The sequence below is a fragment of the Clarias gariepinus genome, chromosome 19, assembly GCF_024256425.1.
Source record: "Clarias gariepinus isolate MV-2021 ecotype Netherlands chromosome 19, CGAR_prim_01v2, whole genome shotgun sequence".
Classification (NCBI taxonomy): domain Eukaryota; kingdom Metazoa; phylum Chordata; class Actinopteri; order Siluriformes; family Clariidae; genus Clarias; species Clarias gariepinus.
In genome coordinates, this window is record NC_071118.1 from 15,394,218 (window position 1) to 15,414,899 (window position 20,682).

At 39.3% G+C, this 20,682-nt stretch overlaps 1 protein-coding gene across 1 annotated transcript; it reads left to right on the forward strand.

Annotated features, from left to right (window-relative positions):
• Positions 1-735: 735 nt before the first annotated feature.
• c7b (complement component 7b) lies at positions 736-20,453 on the forward strand. The gene is made up of 18 exons (XM_053478084.1): positions 736-778; positions 3,929-3,993; positions 4,730-4,805; positions 4,904-5,045; positions 5,822-5,966; positions 6,335-6,473; positions 11,219-11,353; positions 12,406-12,649; positions 13,166-13,279; positions 13,366-13,532; positions 14,180-14,408; positions 14,935-15,106; positions 15,210-15,297; positions 15,407-15,539; positions 16,224-16,412; positions 17,633-17,720; positions 18,944-19,125; positions 20,042-20,453. The coding sequence occupies exons 1-18, from the start codon at positions 773-775 to the stop codon at positions 20,209-20,211; spliced, it is 2,484 nt and encodes an 827-aa protein (XP_053334059.1). The 5' UTR covers positions 736-772; the 3' UTR covers positions 20,212-20,453.
• The last annotated feature ends 229 nt before the right edge of the window (positions 20,454-20,682 follow it).

The window sequence follows — 20,682 nt, forward strand, 5'->3', positions numbered from 1 at the left end:
GCTTAAAAGACATTAGCATGAGGTTTAAAAGATGAAGGCCACATTTGTTAACATGGTATGGATAGACACTGTGTTCTGGGTTTATATATACCGTAAATTATATATATATATATATATATATATATATATATATATATATATATATGTGTGTGTGTGTGTGTGTGTGTTTGATAGTTCTCTCCAGATAAATGCTGCCTACTCCATAACAAAAACATCTTTTTGCATAAACTGACCAGAATTTATAAAGAAACATTTATATGTAGTTACAGACATTTTTACCAACTTAATTAAATTAATTAACTTGATTTTTTTATGCATTGGAGTTGCATTTCTTGAGTTTACCAAACTTTAGTTTGAACTTTAATTTTAGACTTTGGTTTTAACTTCTGACTCCATCAGCATTTTGATGGAATTTTGGGACTTCTCATCCAACAAAAACAATAGTTGCACAAGTCTCTGTAGCTCATGGACCTGGCAGTTCCAGATGGTTTATAAAAAACAAGAGCCATATTTTGTCCCACTCTTTATTTGGCTACATCTGTGTACTACTTACAAAATACAGCTTTTGCACGAGGTCAGATTGTGAAAATATACCGGTGCCAGTCCAAAACCAAATAAAAGAAAAGCACATAGAAATTGTTTGTGTACAAAAACAGCCCTACAGTTGAGTAAGTGCAGGGAATCACTGGGTTGAGTAATCTCTCTGCATGCACTATTATATGAGCGCAGGCTTGCTTTAGCTGGATATCAGAGTCACTCAGGCCTCCACAGCATGAAGGTAAGCACTAAACACAAACCACTACACTGGGTAAAATACTGCACTACAATTATTATACCATATTGTCCTAAAACAGCAGCTCTAACAGTAATTAGTCAACTTTAATTCAGATCACATTTTTTAATCAATGCACCTATTCTAAAACATATTGTTTATATGTTATATAGTTATGTCTCTTTACATGGACATTTAGAGTACATGCATCACATTATCTAAACCAGACTAAAAAGTACATGAAAATGTTTACTTATAGCAGAAAAATGGTGAAATCTTAATATAGTGACGTTTTTCTCAGTGGAAGTGTTTTTCTTTATGAAAGAGTTATTGTAATAGTCAGCTTTGTACAAAAGTAAAGCTGTAACTTTACTGACATATGAGGTCATGAGGACAAAAGCATCTACACTTAGACTGAGGCCACACTACATAACTTAAGACAAGATTTTGTGCCAGTTTGCAGCAGTCAGGACACGTTGCAGCCAGTTGATGTGACAAACAGCCACAGAAATCTGTAAGTGTGTGAGGGGTACAGACTCGAATTAGTAAGTGTGTAAGCGGAACAGACTGAGGACGGTCTCCTCCCGATATGAGGTGCAGTATATCAAACGTAAGGTTTTTCAGAGCCAACATTGCATAGTGTACACTGATCACAGACCCGACCATCAGTAGCCAATGAACATACAGTACAAGAGGCGGGATCATTCAATTCCCCATGCTTGGGTCTTCATTCATTATTTTATACATTCATGTATTCCTTCATTCATGCATTTATTTATTTAGTCCACCGTGGTAACGAATTAAAGCCAAGTCATACACACAAAGATGGTGCCAATTGTCTGCGCGCAATTTGTTGATTTCCTTCTTCTTTGTCTTGAAAGTTTGTTCTTGCTTTCAAGTTGTAGTGAAAGTTTGGAGTAACGAGTTGTATAATCCCTCATATGTTGCAGTCTTAAGTGTGGGATCCACCATTTCTGAGTTGTCATATAAAAAAGTCTGCCGATATCAGTGTTACTCATACTGATATACTCACTGATATCATGTGTACTCATAATCTCCCAGAAAGTCGTGCAGTCTGGCTGCAGTCTAGGGTGAATTAAACCTTTGTACTGTGTAGTGTCTGTTTAAATGCTGTCATCATCCAAGGAACTTTTCCAGAGCAATAACAAGCCACTTTATGGAATTGTTTGACCATTTTGTAATACTGAGGAACTATCTTGATAAAACATTTATTTTTCTTAGCAGAAAAACACTTTTGGAACTCTAAAACTCTAATTTATATCAACAGCTCAACACTGATATTAGTGTTGAGCAATGCATTATATCACAGTTTCTCATCGATTAAGTGATAAGAATGATGTGGGGCTATTACTCACAGGCGCGCACACACATACAAATACACACACAAATACACACACAAACACACAGTAAAATAGTCACAAAGGACATGCAATCCAGGGGTTGCTTCATTCTGTGTAATTGACCGTTATTTATCAGCTTCATTAATCTACAATCTCGATTAAAAGGAAATTAGTCCCAGTTTGTTATTCTTATTCTTTATTTGATTTCATGTCGTTTTGCTCATTTCTTGAACAAGAAATCTATTTAAGGCATTTGTTAGTAGCACATAATCTGGTATTTAGGATAAAAAATGCCTATTTATTAAATCACATATACCTAGCTAGTCAATTGAGGTTATTTTGCTCATTTTATAATATTTTTCTTTTTGCAGGTATTATAAAGTTTGTGTTTATTCACAATTGCATTTTCATACAAAAAAACATACTCTTTTAATGCATTTAATTTCTATTAAATCATTCATATTTTTAAAATACTATTTAATTCAATTCAATTTTATTTGTATAGCGCTTTTAACAATTGCCGTTGTCGCAAAGCAGCTTTACACAATCAAAATAATTATGTAAGTTTGTATGGAATATAAATGGAGAGAGCAGAAGAGGAGAGATACAGTCACATAATGTATAATGTGAATGTATATTTACTGTACAGACTCTGGCAGGACTAACTATGACAGCATAACTAAAAGGGAGAGCCAGAAGGAAACACAGACATGAGGGCTCCCTGGAATGTAAAGCAAACAATCAACTCACCGTCAACAAACCTGACTAATCAATGAGAGGGGAGGACAGCATCCAAACATACCAGTTCACCATAATACTCTATGTCCATGAGTCCCCCAGATCTGCTCCTTTACCTAAGGCAAATCTATTTATAAAAATGCTTGATTAAATGAATAGGTTTTTAGCCTGGACTTAAACACTGAGACTGTGTCAGAGTCCCGAACACTATTTGGAAGACTATTCCATAATTTTGGGGCTTTGTAAGAAAAAGCTCTGCCCCCTGCTGTAGTTTTCATAATACGCGGTACTGACAAGTAGCCTGCATCCTTTGATCGAAGTAGGCGTGGATCAGAAAACACTAGCAGTTTACTCAGATACTGCAGCGCGAGACCATTTAATGCTTTATATGTCAAGAGTAGTATTTTAAAATCAATGCGAAATTTTACAGGGAGCCAATGGAGTGAAGATAAGATAGGTGTGATGTGCTCGTATCTTCTGGTTCTAGTGAGGACTCTCGCTGCTGCATTCTGGACTAGCTGAAGCTTGTTTATGCACCTAGTTGAACAACCAGACAGTAGGGCATTACAATAGTCCAACCTAGAGGTAATAAAAGCATGAACTAGTTTTTCTGCATCGTTTAGCGACAATTTATTTCTTATCTTGGCAATATTTCGGAGGTGAAAGAATGCTATCCTGGTAATATTATCGACGTGAGCTTCAAATGAAAGGCTGGAATCTATAATCACACCGAGGTCTTTTACTGTTGCACTTGATGGAACAGAAAGGGCATCTAAAGTTACAGTGTGATCTAAACTTTTATCTTAATCTTTATTTTAATCTATTAAGATGTATTAATTTTAAAACATCCAATTGATTTCATTCTTGAGTATTAATTTCATTCCAGTACATAATTACAAAGTTACAGGTCAAGTCACAGGTGTTTAAGTGTTCAAGTCACGTTGTGCAGCTTATATAAGAAAGTTTTAGGTGGTATTGGGTGGAAAAAAACATGTATTTGTGACTTCTGATTTTTGACTTCTGACTGATGTATGGTATATCTGGTATGTGTTTCCAGAAATCTCTGCTAACTGTCAGTTCATCCTCCCTGTTAATCCTGTTCTTGTCTTTGTCACATATAAGGTAGGTTAAAACAGGGGTTTTATACAGTATATCAGCATAAAATAACACTTTTTGAAAACCTGGTTATATCACATATCTTTGGGTTAGCTTGTCCAAAAAAACAAACTCGTTTCCTTAAAAACATAGTTGATCAGTCAAAATAAATGGCTTTGTAGAGTTGTGTCTCAAAGATAAAAATTCTTTAAGGTCAATCACTTTATGTGCTGAACACACCGATGTGTAATTTACAAATGAGTTAGTTTTAGGTTAACAGATCAACAAGTTTAGGTGAATGAGTCAGCTCTTCTAAGCAAATGAGTCAATTCTTTTTCAGAAATATTTTGGCTCTTAAGAATGAATGTTATCGATGAACTACCCAAGTATTGATTTGAATCTTGAGTCATTCTATTATGTCATGTGGCTATTGAAGCTGGCAGCTGTAATCTTCCATAACTTTTTAACTACATTATTCTTGCAGCATCACCAAAACTAAAATATCTTCCTAATTAACTACATTTGGAGGTCAGTTTTAGACACTGAACAATTTTACAGAGTCATTTGAGGCACAACGCTTTGGTGCTTAATATTATCCTTAGAGAACCAGTGCAAAATAAAACCATTTTAGACAGGAAAAATGTGTTGCCTGACAAATATCTTGATGTGTTTTGCATTATTTTATATTCATGACTGGTTAGCAGTTTATGAGTAGAAATAATCAGATCATGTTTAATGCGTATTTTTGCGTTTGCTCTGACAGATGTGAGCAGCCAGTAAACTGCATATGGGGCATGTACGGAGAGTGGTCGGAGTGTGATGGCTGTAGCAAATTACAGGTGGACAAAAACAAAGAAGTGTAAATTAAATTGACTGAAATAAAACTTTAATCCTATTTAATCATATTCTTTAAATCATTTTTGTTTCGTTATCTTAGGTTAGAACTCGCTCTATACAAGTTTTCCCTCAGTTCGGTGGCAGTGTTTGCACAGGAGAGGCCGTTCAAAAACAAGCATGTGTCCCTACCAAAAGCTGTCCCCTGGAAGCAGGATGTGGAAATCGTTTTCGATGCACTTCTGGTACCCAGCCTTAAAAAAAAAATATATACTAAATATATTAATATATATATATATATATATATACACACTACCGTTCAAAAGTTTTAAAACACTTTCTAACTCCATGATGGTTCCTGATTTTTATTTCTTTCTACATTGTAAAAGAATGCTGAAGGCGTCCAAAAAATGCATTAATCTCTTTTGAACAGTTGATATTGAGATGTTTTTGCTACTTATGCTCTGTAAAGACTTTATAACGCCTCTAATCTGAGGTGCTGTTAATTGGTGATTTTTCAGATTGATAACTCTAAATAAACTTCTCGTCTGCGGCAGAAGGAGGTTTTGGTCTCGCCCTCTTGGGATGGCCTTCATGAGAGCCAGTTTCATTATGGTGAAATTGACGGATTTTGCAAATGCACTTGACAATACTGTTCTCGCAAGAACTATTACAGAAAGGCTGACCTCTGTGTCTTAAAATAACAATTAAGTGTTGTTTTTGTTGTTTTTACGTAATTACCTAATCCCATATGTGTTATTTTATAGTTTTAAAATCCCCAGTATTGTTGTAGAATGTAGGAAATAAATCACTAAACAAAAAAAAAAGAAATTTGCAAGTGTTCTAAAACTTTTGAACGGTAGTGTGTATATATTGTATATATATATATATATATATATATATATATATATATATATATAGAGAGAGAGAGAGAGAGAGAGAGAGAGACTATTTTAGATGATTGTTTACATTTAGCATAAAGAGGCAAGGCAGAACTTTTAAAAACTATGTGCATGTCCAGGTCAGTGTATCAGCTCCACTCTGGTGTGTAATGGTGATCATGACTGCCAGGAGGATGGTTTAGATGAACAGCGTTGTGACCAGTTTAGCACAGCTGTGTGTAACTTGCATAAGACTCCACCCAATTCTGATCTCACTGGAAAAGGGTAAGAAACATTGCTTATTAAGGGAATAGCCTTTGTTTTCCAACCCGATTTATACTGTATCTAGAGGTTATGTGCCATCTGGATAAGCCTTCAATACATTTTCCTGTACTGAGGGGGAAAAAAAACAAAAACCCAAAACTCCAAACTCCTAACTTTAGACTTTACCATGTGAATATGGAGTACACAAGGTTTCTGTTTTTTTCTCAAAGCTTTTCTCAAAGCAGCTTGTCCATGCTAATCACTGTTGAGTGAAAGATGTGTTGGGCAGGGATTAGGTTGGAAAATGCAGATGTGTTTTTTAAGGGTGGCATGTCGTAGCTTACAAGACAATTATATTTACCATGTTTATTCGCTGCTGTATTTCACAGGTTTGACGCGCTGACAGGCAAGCTAAAGGCTGGTGTTATTAACACGCTCAGCTTTGGTGGCCAGTGCAGAAAAGTGTTTAGTGGGGACCATCAAGACTTTTATAGACTACCACAAAGTATACTTAGATACAGCTTTCAGGTGAGTAAAAAAAGTGATAAATTGATTCTTCCTATAAAGAACCAATCATATTATATTGATTGTGAATGTAACTAGTGCAAGCAGCAAGCTGATATGAACATTAACACATACAGTAATACTCATTCATTCGGCATGTGGCGTTTATTCCTTTTCTTTTACTAACTGCCTAATCAGGGTTAGGGTGCAATTTTGGGAAATCAAATTAAAGTTATTAAAAAAAAAAATCAACATTATGTCATAAATCCAACCCAATTACATTGTGTGTAGTGTGCAACAGTACAGCTTATCCTTTTACATTTTTAAACATGACATATACGTTATTTAGACATTTAAAAAGCTTTAGTAGTACAAATTTAATAAAATCCTAATTTGTTTGTGTTTAAAGCATAAAACACAGTTATAACTTTTGCCTCTCTTATTTTTACCTTTTTTTATATAACGCTAGATTTTACCTACATAAGCATTTATGACAACTGCTTAATATACAGTATGACAGATATTTGTTGACCTAAGATTGTTATGACATTGTCAGTGAACTAACCTGAAGTGACCAGAAGACTTAGCTTTAGCGGTTAGCCCTTTGTAGCGTGATTTGTAAACCCAAACGTGGAAGCAAGCGAGTAGGCAGGATAACCACGCGAGTTGGTTTAAGGACTCTCACAAAATGGGAGCAATGGAAAAACACAAATTTAACCCGCGTCCTATAACACACACTTAAATCAGAAAGCAAAACCCAAAAAGGTGAGTACTCACGAATTGGTAGACGAACAGCCTGAACCGACATGGGCCAAACTCAATGACTGAGCGCTTGTTTATTCCTGGTTTGCGACCGCATTACTTCCGGGTCCTAGTGCCGGTCACTATTGAGCCTTCCCAATCGACCAGGTTCTGGGTGCCTCTGCCCCGAGGTCGGGAATCAAGGATTCGACGCACAGTGTAGGCGGGACCACTGTCGATGATGCGGGGAGGAGGAGCGGGGGGCTAGTTGGAACCATGGGGTAGTGAAGGGTTTTAGTTGAGAGATGTGAAATATGGGATGGATCCGGAGCGCCGCAGGCAGCTGGAGCCGGTAGGTGACTGGGTTTATCCGGAGAGTAATGAGGTCGTCCCGGAGGGTGTCGACGGCGATGTTGGATGGTGTAACGGTTGTTGGCCTGGTGGATGGATCGATTCGCCTGGTTCCAAAGTCGTTGACACCGGCGGACCAACTGTTGGGCTGACGGCACATCAACCTCCGGTTCTTGATGGTTGAACATCGAAGGTTGGAAGCTGTAGCACACCTCAAATGGGCTTAGCTTCGTGGCTGAAGATACATGGAGATTGTGTGAAAGTTCAGCTCAGATAAGGTAGCGAGCCCAGGAGCGCTGACGGTCGGCGATAAAACATCTCAGATAGCGCTCCAGTTGTTGGTTGGTCCCCTCCGTCTGACCGTTAGTCTGTGGATGGTATCCTGACAATAGACTGCAGGTGAAGTCGATCAGACGGCAGAGGGCCTTCCAGAATTTGTCTGAGACGATGTCCTTAGGGAACCCATGCAGACGGACTACATGCTCTAATACCAGGCTTGGCTGACGGGAGTCCGGCGAGGGCCACCAGATGCACGGCCTTAGAGAACCGATCGACGATGGTCATGATGGTGTCTTTTCCTTCGGAGACCGGCAGGCCCACGACAAAGTCGACGGCAATATGCGTCCAGGGTCGACGGGGAACCGGAAGGGGTTGAAGGTCTCCCGGCGTAGGTTGGTTAGTGTCCTTGGCCCTGGCGCACACTGGACATGCCTGAACGAACTCCAGATGGCCACCAGAAGTCCCGCTGGAGAAACTGAAGGGAGCGTATTGTGCCTGGGTGTCCTGAGAGGAGGGAGGAGTGGCCCCATTGGAGGACCTCGGATCTCATGGTTTCGGGTACATAGAGTCGTCCAGGCGGTACACCTGCCGGTTCGGTCCCTGTGGTCTGCGGCTGGCGGACCCTCGTTTCCAGTTGAAGTGGTGCGATGATCTTGGATGAAGGAAGAACAGGCGCGGGGTCCGCCCGGGGGGATCCAGCTCAAATTGGCGAGAGAGCGCATCAGCTTTAGTATTTTTGGATCCCGGGCAGTATGAGAGATGAAAATTTAAATGTTTTTAAAAAACAACGCCCACCGCGCCTGTCGGGGATTCAGCTGCTTCAGGTTCCTGATGGAGATGAGGTTTTGATCGTCCGTCCAGATGATGAATGGCTTTCTGGCGCCCTGGAGCCAGTCAGCTCCAAAGCCCACTTTATGGCCAGCAGCTCGCGGTCCCCTACCCCGTATCACTACTGAGTGGGGTAAAAATTTTTGGAGAAGAAACTACATGGGTGTAGTTTCTGATCTGGAACTCGTTGAGAGAGAACAGCTCCAGCGCCCACATCTGAAGCGTCCACCTCCACAAGGAATGGTTTACTGACGTCAGGATGAAGAAGAATGGGAGCTGTGGTGCAACTGTGGCAGAGTCTTCTGGGGGCAGAGATGGCAGAAGGGTTGAGGTGGAAAGGGAGAGATGAGGGACGAGTCAGGGCGGTTAGGGGCGAGGCAACTGTACTGTAGTCCCGGATAAAGCGACGATAGAAATTCGCAAACCCGAGAAGCCGTTGAAGTTGTTTAAGAGTCTTGGGTAGGGGCCATGGACGCACAACCTCTAGCTTCTGTGGGTCCATGGCCACAGCCTGGGACGAGATGACAAAACCCAGAAACGTGGTGGAGTGCTCGTGAAAAACGGCACTTTTCCAACTTACAGTACAGCTGATGGGCGAGTAGTCTCTTTAGGACCGCCCTGACGTGCTGGGTGTGTTCCTCAGCGGTAAGGGAGTAGATGAGGATATCATCTAGAAATGCAAATGCCCATCGTCCTAGCATGTCTTGGAGAAAATCATTGATGAGGTGTTGAAACGCGGCGGGGGCATTGCATAGTCCAAATGGGATCACAAGGCTTTCATAATGTCCAGTGGGGGTGATGAAAGCCGTCTTCCACTCATCGCCCTCTCTGATGCGCACCAAGTTGTAGGCGCTCCGAAGGTCCAACTTTGTAAAGATGGTGGCACCAGAGAGGGCGTCCAGGGCTGAGTTGGTAAGAGGCAATGGGTGTCGGTTTTTGATAGTGATGTTATTTAGCCCCCGATAGTCGACACATGGGCGAAGTTCGCCGCCCCTCTTCTTTACAAAGAAGAACCCCACGGAGGCAGGTGAGGAGGAGGGCCTGATGGCACCTTGGCAGAGGGCGTTGGTTACGTACTCCACCATCGCCCGTGTCTGTGTAGATGTCAATAAGTAGGGGTGGCCGCGGGGTGGTATCGTGCCTGGTTGGAGATCTATGGCGAGGTCATATGGGCGATGTGGAGGAAGGTGGGTGGCTCGTTGTTTGCAGAATACCTCTGCCAGGTCTCGATATGCCTCTGGGAGGGCGTTGGTGTCGACGTCGGGGGCCTCGGACTCCCTAGAGCACGTCCCAGTCGACGCCCTTAGGCATAGTTCAGTGCAGGTCGTGCCCCACTGTAAAATCCGATTTTGTGTTCAGGAGATGAGGGGGTCGTGTTGAAGAAGCCACGGATGTCCAAGGATGATGGGAGGAGAGGAGATGGTGGTGACGTGAAAACTGATCTGTTCTTGATGTTGGTCAATGATGAGAGTGATGAGTTGAGTTTGGGTGGTGATGGGACTGGTGGATAGGGGCCGACCGTCGACAGATGTAATCCGAACGGGCTGGGATAACGCCTCAAATTTTACCCCCAATCTTTTGCCATAAGAAGAGTCAATGAAGTTACCTGCTGCCCCGGAGTCGATAATTGGAGGTGCACTTGGACTGGAGGCGCGTCCTAATTGCATGGGTTCCCCGGCTCCGGTGTCAACCACGGCAGGAGGTGGAGATCTGACAAAACCAGTGTTAGTGGTGAACGTGGTCGGTGGTTGAGGTGCAGTGCAATAGTGGATGGGAGCAGGCGGCAGGGTCCTTGGAGCTGGCTTCGAACGAGAGAGAGAAGGCGCTGATCAATGCGGAGGGCTAGCTGGATCAGACCCTCCAGGGAGCCGATCGATGGAGTCTTGGACGCTCTGGCACAGAGTAGCGATCTCTCCGCTTAGCTTATTGATAAGCTCGGCATGCCGGTCCACCACCTCTCAGAGGCGCGCATGGTCCGCTGTGTTTACCGTGGTGGGCTTAGTCATTCTGTCAATGAACTAACCTGAAGTGACCAGAAGACTTAGCTTTAGCGGTTAGCCCTTTGTAGCGTGATTGGTAAACCCAAATGCGGAATCAAGCGAGTTGGTGACTCTCACAAAAGGGAAGCAAGGGAAAAACACAAATTTAACCCGCGTCCTATAACACACACTCAAATTAGAAAGCAAAACCCAAAAACGTGAGAACTCACGAATTGGTAGACGAACAGCCTGAACCGACATGGGCCAAACTCAATGACTGAGCGCTAAGCCGTGGTTTGTTTACTCCTCTTATGCTTCCTGGTTTGCGAACGCATTACTTCCGGGTCGCGTATTGAGTGTGCATGACAGACATTTTGTGGGCTAAAACAATTGTATACAGTATATACTTTTTGACGGGATTGTTTGTCTGTTAAAGTTCACCTTTATAAGTTTTAACATTTTTCCTTAGTGGGGTGCTATATAAAACCTATAGATAATTTCCACCACAAGCTAGTTTAGGATGAATTATGTCAGTATATAAATTTGTTAACACTATAAATAGTTCATGATCTTTGTCACATTTTTAATCAGGTGGCTGTTGACAATGACTTTAGTGACGAGTTTTACAAAAGCTCATGGGCCTACACAGACCATGTAGAGGAACGATATAAAATCCGAGGAGGCCATGATCACAAAACCTTCCACAATGAACTGAAGCGGGACAAGGTATTGTACACTAACTGATTAACTAACTTTGTTACTAAATGGCTCTTATTACTTAATTGAAACTATGGTGCCATTTTAGAGCAGCTATTTACCAGTATTTCAGATTGTTTACTTCTGCACCTCTCATGCAGTGACCACATTTTACGTACAGTTTTTTTCATGGTTCTGCTATATATTTTTGGGTCTCAAATTAACTGTGCTGCCTAACCAGAACTGCTTAGGCCTGCCCTCCTGGGTTGGCCTTCATAAGAGCTAGTTTCATTATGGTTCTTGATGGATTTTGCAAATGCACTTGACAATACTGTTCTTGCAAGAACTATTACAGAAAGGCTGACCTCTGTGTCTTAAAATAACAACTAACTGTTGTTTTTGTTGTTGTCATGTCTTTTAAATGGTAGAGTACATATCTGTCTGTCTTTCTGTCCATCCATCTTTGAAGATTCAGTTTTCAATGGTTTTATACCTTTTTTGGAGTAAGCCATGCTGTGTCACACTTTCGTTTAATGAGGAATTGGGCATTTTGTAGAGGCATTGCGGTCGGTTCTGTGTGTTTCACATACTGTGCATATTTACTAAACCTCCCATTGCTCTGTTCCTTGGCTCTGACTCCACCTTGAGGGCAAAAGTGCTGTATTTGTCTGAAAAAGATGGCTACTGTGTGTTAATCTGGCATGTAACTGCTCATAACGTCCCTTCTAATCAAAATTGTTTAACCTAAGACATAGAGACAAAAAGACAAACAAGACAGATATTTTTCTGAGACTGGTTTCTGGTCCTTTAATGTATGAAACATAAAGATATCATCAAAACAGCGAGTCCTGACCTACAGTGTATGTATATCAAGACCTTTCTTATTTGAGAGGGGAGAGGGGGCTACTGTGTGGGACAAGCCCATTGATAGGCCTATTGGATATTAAAAACATAATCCTACTCTAATCTCGACTTTTGGCAGCTTTGAAACTGCTCAGCTTGTCTCACTGTGGTTGCATAAAAAATACACAACTAAATACCAGTGTTGAACAGGGACATAAAATCTGCTTTTTTTCCTCCAGGCCTACCAGCTTTTGATTATTAAAAATGAGGTAGAAGTAGCTCAGTTCCAAAACAACATCCCAGGGTACCTCCCACTCTCTGAGGAGTTTTGGAGAGCTCTAGCAGCTCTGCCTAGCACATATGATCCAGCAGCATACCGCTCACTTCTACAACTTTATGGCACACACTACATGGCTGAGGGCTCTTTGGGTGGAACGTACCAGGTCCTTCTGGAGTTTGACTCCCAGTTTATGAGTCAGATGAGTATGTGTTTTTTGATAAAAATCTGGTGTTCTTGATTTAGGTAAAATAATTTCCTTAAACTATCAAGGCTTGGTGTTCAGAGTTACACAACCTTTTCATAAAGCTCTAAATTGTTACCACTTTTAGTTATTGCCGAAGGAGTTTCAAGATATCTGATTAAAACTAATAAATTTTTATCTGGTCAATAAACTGTGAATCCTTTTGTGGATCACTATAGGGAAACATGTAAAAGCTTATAAAAGAGGGTTTTCTTATTATAAAATTAAACAATTGTAAATGTTAAACTTGAATTTTAAGGAAGTGCATTTTGTTTGACAGGAGCACCTTTAAGAAACATTCTAGTCATTGAAAAATTGCTTTAGTAGAAGAGGAATAACACACTTTAAGACTTTAAGAAAAAGTAACTCTGTTTTATGATACCATTCCTATAACAGAAGGTTCCAAATCTGTTTATTAATTATACAGGCTATATATTTTTATGGATTTAATATTTTTCATATATGTTTAAAAATGCAGGTCAAACAGATATTGATTTTCACAAGTGTGTCACACGTGTCAAAAGACGTCTGTTCCGAAAGAAAACAACAACCAAGTGTGAGAAACTAGTTCAGTCAATTAAGAGCTACAATGGTAACTTTATTTCTGTTCATACAGAACAATCCACTTATTCAGACAAAATTTGCGGTTTATTTTAATTTCAAAATGTTGTTCTACAGAACAAAGCAGCCAGACGTTGCCAGTAAAGACGAATATTATTGGAGGGCATGGTGCTTATGTGGCTGGCTTAAGCCAGCTGGATCTGGAGAATCCTGAGAAAAACCTTGCCATGTATGCCAAATGGGCTGGCTCAATCAAGGACTTCCCTCAGGTTATCAAAAAGAAGGTAGGCTATGTCCAAAAAATTTTAATTAAAAACAGCTAAATAAGAGGTTTCTTGTTAAAAAGGATTTATTGTTAAAAAAAAAAAGCTTTCTTGTTTTGGAAAACACTTTACTATAAACTCTTGCAAGAATGCAGCGAGAAGGTCTTTGTTAACATAATGTGTAATTTTTAGAATTTTATAGGAATAAGAAAGTTATGCCTGCATAATTCTCCATTATTAGTCAGTTTTGAAAAGTGTCAGCCTCATTTCTTTTAAAGAATTTAACATAAAATTTTCTCCCTAGTTGTAAAATTCTGATTAATCACAGGGATATCATAAAAAGAATTATGGTATGAAGTTCAGTTTCCAGACCCAGTTTGAGTTACGAATGTTATGGAGAATGTGCAGTGGACTGGGTTTACAGAAACTGAGAGAATAAAAAAAAACTGTTCAGAGGAAATAAAACAAATTGTTGCCATTCACTAAGCCAGAATAAAGAAAACTGCAATCTTTGAACTTTTTATTTGAACATTATCACATTAATCATTTCTTTCCCTTCATTATTTTCTCCTATAAGTATTACTTTTGAACTTAGCTGTGTTTTGGTTTAAAAGATCCAGACCTTCACAACAGATTTAATTTATAGCCTTTTGTCAAAATTTTCTCAGCTGAGGCCAATCTATGAGCTGGTGAAGGAGGTGTCATGCGCGCAGTTAAAGAAGCTGCACCTGAAAAGGGCGCTGGAGGCCTATCTTGAGGAGCAAAGCTCATGCCACTGCAGGCCGTGCCACAACAATGGCAGACCTGTGCTAAGTGATGGAGTATGTACCTGCGTGTGCAAACCTGATACCAGTGGCACATCCTGCCAGAACGGTCACGTGCTTGGAGAACAGCCAGGTGCAGCTGAGTGTATTACGTATTGTGAAATATTTTACATTTTACATTTAGGCATTTAGCAGACGCTCTTATCCAGAGCGACTTACATTTTTATCTCATTACACATCTGAGCAGTTGAGGGTTAAGGGCCTTGCTCAAGGGCCCAACAGTGGCAACTTGGTGGTTGTGGGGTTTGAACCTGGGATCTTCCGAACCGTAGTCCAATGCCTTAACCACTGAGCTACCCCTGGCCCAGCTACCCCTTGATTCATACCACAGTGTTGTGTGTTGTGACTGATTGGTCATTTATTAAAAAGTTTTTTTTCTACACTGACAGCTCTGACAGTAATGTGTTATTTGAGAGAAAACACTGTAAATTTTGATATAGTCAAGTAAATGCACTACAAGAAATTTGTACAACAGTAAATGTTACTATAAAGAGTAACACATACAGTATGTTAGCTTTTTTATTCTTTTATAGTTACATTTACTATCATTTATTATTACCATAATATCATTAATTCTTTTCCTGGCTGTTATTTTTCAGGAGTGGTTGATGGTGGTTGGAACTGCTGGTCAGCCTGGGGAACATGTACCAAAGGTCAGAAATCAAGGACTCGCACATGTAATAATCCCACACCAAAAAATGGAGGCAAGCATTGTATAGGCCCTATGATTGAGCACAAAGCCTGTGAAGACCCAGATCTTGAACACTTAAGGTGTGATTGTAAAAAAAACACTCTTGGACAACACTTCCTTATAAAGTAGTATTAACTATAGTATAAATTAACTTTAGTCTAATCACTGTGATTGGCATTTTAGATTTATGGAGCCACATTGCTTTGATCCATCCCTGACACCAGCAAAGTCCTGCAAGTTTCCACCTCCTCTACGAAATGGATTTGTTTTGGTGAGGTTCTCTCGCTGTCATAAAGCAACCTATTATTTCTATAAACAAACTGACATATTGGCTTACTCCTTAAGCATCTTCTTCTTTACTATTTTTTGTCCATGTTAAGAGCCCTAAAGACGTTTATACAGTTGGCAGTAAGATTGAATACACTTGCATTGAAGGATATTACCTTGTTGGAGATCCTGTTGCTCAATGTACTGAGAGCCTGAACTGGAGGAGAGGACAAATAGAGTGCAAGAGTAAGTCAAATAAAGAGCAATTATGTACTATCAGAGGTTTTTCAAGATTGCAGGTCTCGGTTTAGGATTAAACATAGTGTGACGGTTTTACACATCAAATTTTAATGCAAATATTTTGTGCATAATGTCAGTTGCCCCTCCTTATTCATGTATTTGATACAGAATATTTATACCAATGTGCTGTTGAATAGAGTTGTTAATTTATTTTATTTTTTTTAAATAAAAGTAGGTCTTACAATAGTACAGCTGGGAATCACAAGTGATATGTTATTGTTTTTTTAATATACAGTTCATTTATAGGGACTTTATGGCAAATATTTTATATAATACAATTCCTCAGCAAATACAAAACATGTAGTTATCTACAAGGAAAACTATTTTATTTTTATAGAAAAAATCTCCAGTAACTTTAAATGGAAAAATCTTCAGGATATATGGCTTTGTGATTTCATGGTAATGTTACAAGTTGCAAATGTTGCTTATTAAGTTAAAAAGAAAAAAGAAAAAAAAGACACTGGGGAGGGAGCTAACGACTGTATATGTGGGTACAAAAGTACTACAAGAAGATGATGATTTTTGGTATATATCAGTTCAAAATACCTTTTAGCTTCAACTAAAAACAGGCTCTTTGTGGAAATATCAAATTCTTAAAATGTTTAATTTAACCTTTGTGCTGTGTACCAGGAACTTCATGTGATGCTCCACAACTCTTGAATCATGTCATCGCCTCACCCTTGAAGCAGGTGTATTCGATAGGAGAGGCTGTGTCCTTGTCATGTCCCAGTGGCATGCAGCCAGAGGGACAGCAGGAGATACTTTGCCGTGCCAGTCTAAGCTGGTCTCCAATACCAAACACTTTTAAATGCAACCCAGGTAGAAACTTTAAGCTGGTTTCCAACAATAACCAAATCACTTAAAACTTATTTTAAACCAGTTTTTAAATAGCATTTGAACGAAAATCACACATTTATTATGGGGCTTTAATGAGAAAACAGATCCCATTAGGGGTTACTTCGGCGGATCCTCTGATCCACATACTTTTTTAAATACTGGCACAAGTGCTCTTTCTAATGCAACCCTCCCATTTTTACATGGTCTCAGACCAGCACCAAAAGGGCCCTGCAACCCCAGTGGCTGGGTGTGTGGCATTGGCTGGGATACAGACCCAGGCCTTTATATGGCAGGCGAAACTAAGCCTACTGTACCACTGAGCCATCAATGCCCTAAAAAAGGAGTCTTCAATTCCAGTCCTGGAGGGCCAGTGTCCAACACAGTTTGGTGATTCTTCTTCTCAAACACAGCTGATTCAAATAATCTGTCATTTACTAGGTTCAGTGGGTGTGTTTAGGTGTCGGTGAATTACAAACTGTGCTGGTCACTGGCACTATATATATATATATATATATATATATATATATGGTCATATGTACGCTGTATAATTGCATAAAGAACCTTGTGCATGCATGACCCTGACCCCAGTTCATTAAATGATTTTCTTTAAACCCCTTTTAGTAGATGCTAATAACTGCATACTGGGAACACCCCACAAGACCTGTTCTTTTAAAAAGGCTCTGACCCAGTCATCTAGCCTCAACAGTCTGGCTCAGCATTCTAATCTTTACCTGTCTCCCTTTCCTACTTCTAATACATAAACTATGAGAACCTACTTTTTACTTAATGCTTAATATTGATTGTAACACGATAATTAATGTTATTCACATCACCGTCAGTGGTTTTAATGTCACACCAATGTCATCTGTGTATAAAACATAAACAAAACAGAAAACTATTTAAAAATGATGTTTTTGCGTTTGAATAAAAAAAAAATCTTAGTGGGAGCAACAATTTGGCCTGTCATCCTTAAAATAATGGGAAGTTACAAGCCAAGAAAGACACGTGCTTCCTTAATGTTGCCAAAACTCGGACAGCAGCTGCCTTTTGAACAGAACAACCTTTTTATCAATTTTTTTGGACACAGCCTTAAAATGGTTATGCAAACTCAGAAGAACATATTGTCTTTCTGGGAAACTCTGTTGTTGTGCAATAATATTTTCCTCTAATTTTCCAACACCAAAATGGAATGTATGTTTTAGTGGTCCAGTTGGAGTCAATCCTAAACTGCAAGCCATGGGAGAAAGCTGGACAATCCCAGTGTGTGTGCAAAGTGCCTTATGAATGCGGGTAAGCTGGTTTATATGCTTAGTTCCTGTATCATGTCGTATACAGTACTGTGCAAAAGGTCATAGGCCTATTTTTAAATAATAAAAAAAAGTGATATCTTTAACATTATTAATGTAATGTATTATTGACCGTATCAATGAAATAGCACACATTTTAGATGTACAAACATTTTAGCCTTCCCGACCTTTTTTGATTAAAGTTTCATGCCAATAGAAGCAACACATGTCAAAAACATGTTTTGAAACATATTACATTTCACACAAATCATAAATGTATACAATGCTATGCAAAAGTCTCAAGCTTACCCTCATCTCATCATATTTTGCTTCCAAAAAACAGACATTCTTGTAATTTTTAATGTACTGTAGTATTAAGAAATAGTTCTCCAGGGTTCCTTTTTTTTTTTTTTTTTTTTGGCCCTCATTTGACGTGTAATAATTTAGGCATAAAACATCTAACTTAAGACATGAACCAGTGAGAAACAGGGGTAGATTATAACAGATGATCAGGCCTGTGATTAGTATACTGGCAATAATGAATGCTGAGTGCTTGGAACAAATGAGTGGGGAAATGAGGTTGCTGCTTTAATTTCTTTAATTTAATCTACATAATTTAATTACATTTTATGTGAAGAAATGAGGCAAGACTCTAAAGCCTACCCATACTACCCAGCCACTACATACAGTACCAGTCCCAAGCCCAGTTAGAAAAATAGGAGGGTTGTGTCAGGAAGAGCATCCGGTGTAAAACTTGTGCCAAGTTGTGTGCGGACCAGATGGTACACTTTGGTGACCCCTTGACGGGAGCTGCTGAGCAGAAGAAGAAGAATTGAGGGTTGGCTTAAAACTTTTGCACACAGTTCTATATGCAGCAGCTAGAAATATCATATTTACTGTACATTTAGGCATTTGGCAGACGCCCTTCTCTAGAGCAACTTATATTTTTCATTTACATCTCATTATACATCTAAACAGTTGAAGGTTAAGGGCCTTGCTCAAGGGTCCAACCGGGACAACTTGGTGGCTGTGAGATTTAAACCTGGCACCTTCCGACCATATTCCAATGCCCTTAGTCCAAAGCCTTAACCATTGAGATACCTCTTATATAGTGATTAGCAATGCTAACATTGGATCCTGAGCAAAATCCTCATAGATGTGCATATATACATACATATATGTTTGCAAAGTAAAGCCTGGTTAAATGCCTCGTGTCATATTCCACAGGTCATCTTTGCAAGTGTGTGCCACTGTGCGTCCTGGCCTGGTAAACCGGATGGGTGTTTGCCAGCTTGGTGCCCTGCAGTGTCTAGGCAGGACATTGTCCCTGCTCCAAGACAATATGTGTGATTGGCCAGAAACCAAATTCACATCCTGTCAAGACTGCAAGCCATGGGAGAAATGCACTGGTATGACTTCCTGAATATTATTTTAGAAATAAAACACTTCAGGGCAGATCAAATTATTGAATCTGAGATAGTGGTACTACTCTACAGTTTATTATTAAAAGCATGTTCCAAAAAGTGCTTTATTTTTTTATACCACAAGAATATGCATGCATTTCCAGTTCTTTTTTTAATTAAGAATGAAATGGTGTGAACATACAGTAAGTTAGCTCCTAATATAGCATCCAAAATGGGGTTATTTCCTCACCTTTCTTAATTCAAATCATTTTAATTAATTAAAGTGATTTAATCACGCAAAAAAGGCAACTGGTAACTATTCTTAGAGTTGCCTTTATAGAAGAGTAACTATCATTTTATGACCAATCAGAGTTGACAATTCAAAAGTGGTGATAAAAGATGATAACACCACTGGAACATGTAACTATACTGTATGTATTACTCCGCATCCCAGGTGTTCTAATAACCAATAATTAAATAAATGTTGCCTGTTAGCATGTGTACTGAGGAGAGAGACCAGGTACCTGCCAAAACCCACATTTACAACCGAGACACAGGTTAAATCACAAATAACTGTTGTTTAACAACTGTCTCGCAGTTGGTTAGTTTCACCAGATACAGAAGGATATGTGTTGGTGTTGCAAAATAACTAGTTAAATAAACAAACAAATAAATCTTTTGACAAGATATGGTGTTTGTGAAACTGTTTTATAAAATTAATATCAGACTCGAGGTTGTGATTTTGTGCTGGATTTTATAATGGCTGTAATACCTTTGGCACATGAGCTGGTCCTTTGCCTACAACCATTACTAATATCATAGCTGTGCTGATATTTAGCACAACAGCACTCCCTCTAGTGGGATGTTTGAACGTACATGTTACTGAAATTGAACTGAAATGAATGCTGTTGTGTGCTTTTAGGTGTGAAGTGTAATTGTAAAGACCCAGAGGATTGCCCAGAAGAACCTGCTCATCTTTGTGTCTCTGTAGAGAATGGCGACCATAAGTCTATGACAGAGTGTGAGGCTGGGGCTTGGAGGTGCTCGGGGAAAGACGTCAGAGTGATAAACATTGGAAAATGTCAGAATTGAACCAATTCAGTATAATCATGATATGATACTTTTCTAATTTATTACTAATATTTAAAATGCTTAGTGCCTTGACTTCTACAGTAGCTGCAAATAAACCATTTGTATTGTACAGAGTATTGGCATTGTTAGTGTTATGTATTACTTACATAACTTTAGAATTTAAATGACCATTACACAAACACTGTGATTTACTGTCATTGTAACCAAGGACAGCCTACATTAAAGTTCTACTGGTACTGGCACTGGTATGTTTTTTTTTTTTTTTTTTTTTTTTTTTTTTTTTTACACAAAGCCACAGGTAGGATGATTGTGAATATAAACGATGGTAAGCATGGTTTTTATTTATGTAAGCAAAGAATAGTAATAATTTGTAACCACATGCATATTCTCATCATAAGACAGAGTTTTTTTTACATCAATGTCATTACAGCAGACGCCTAAACTTTTAAAAAGCACTGCCATAGAATACCC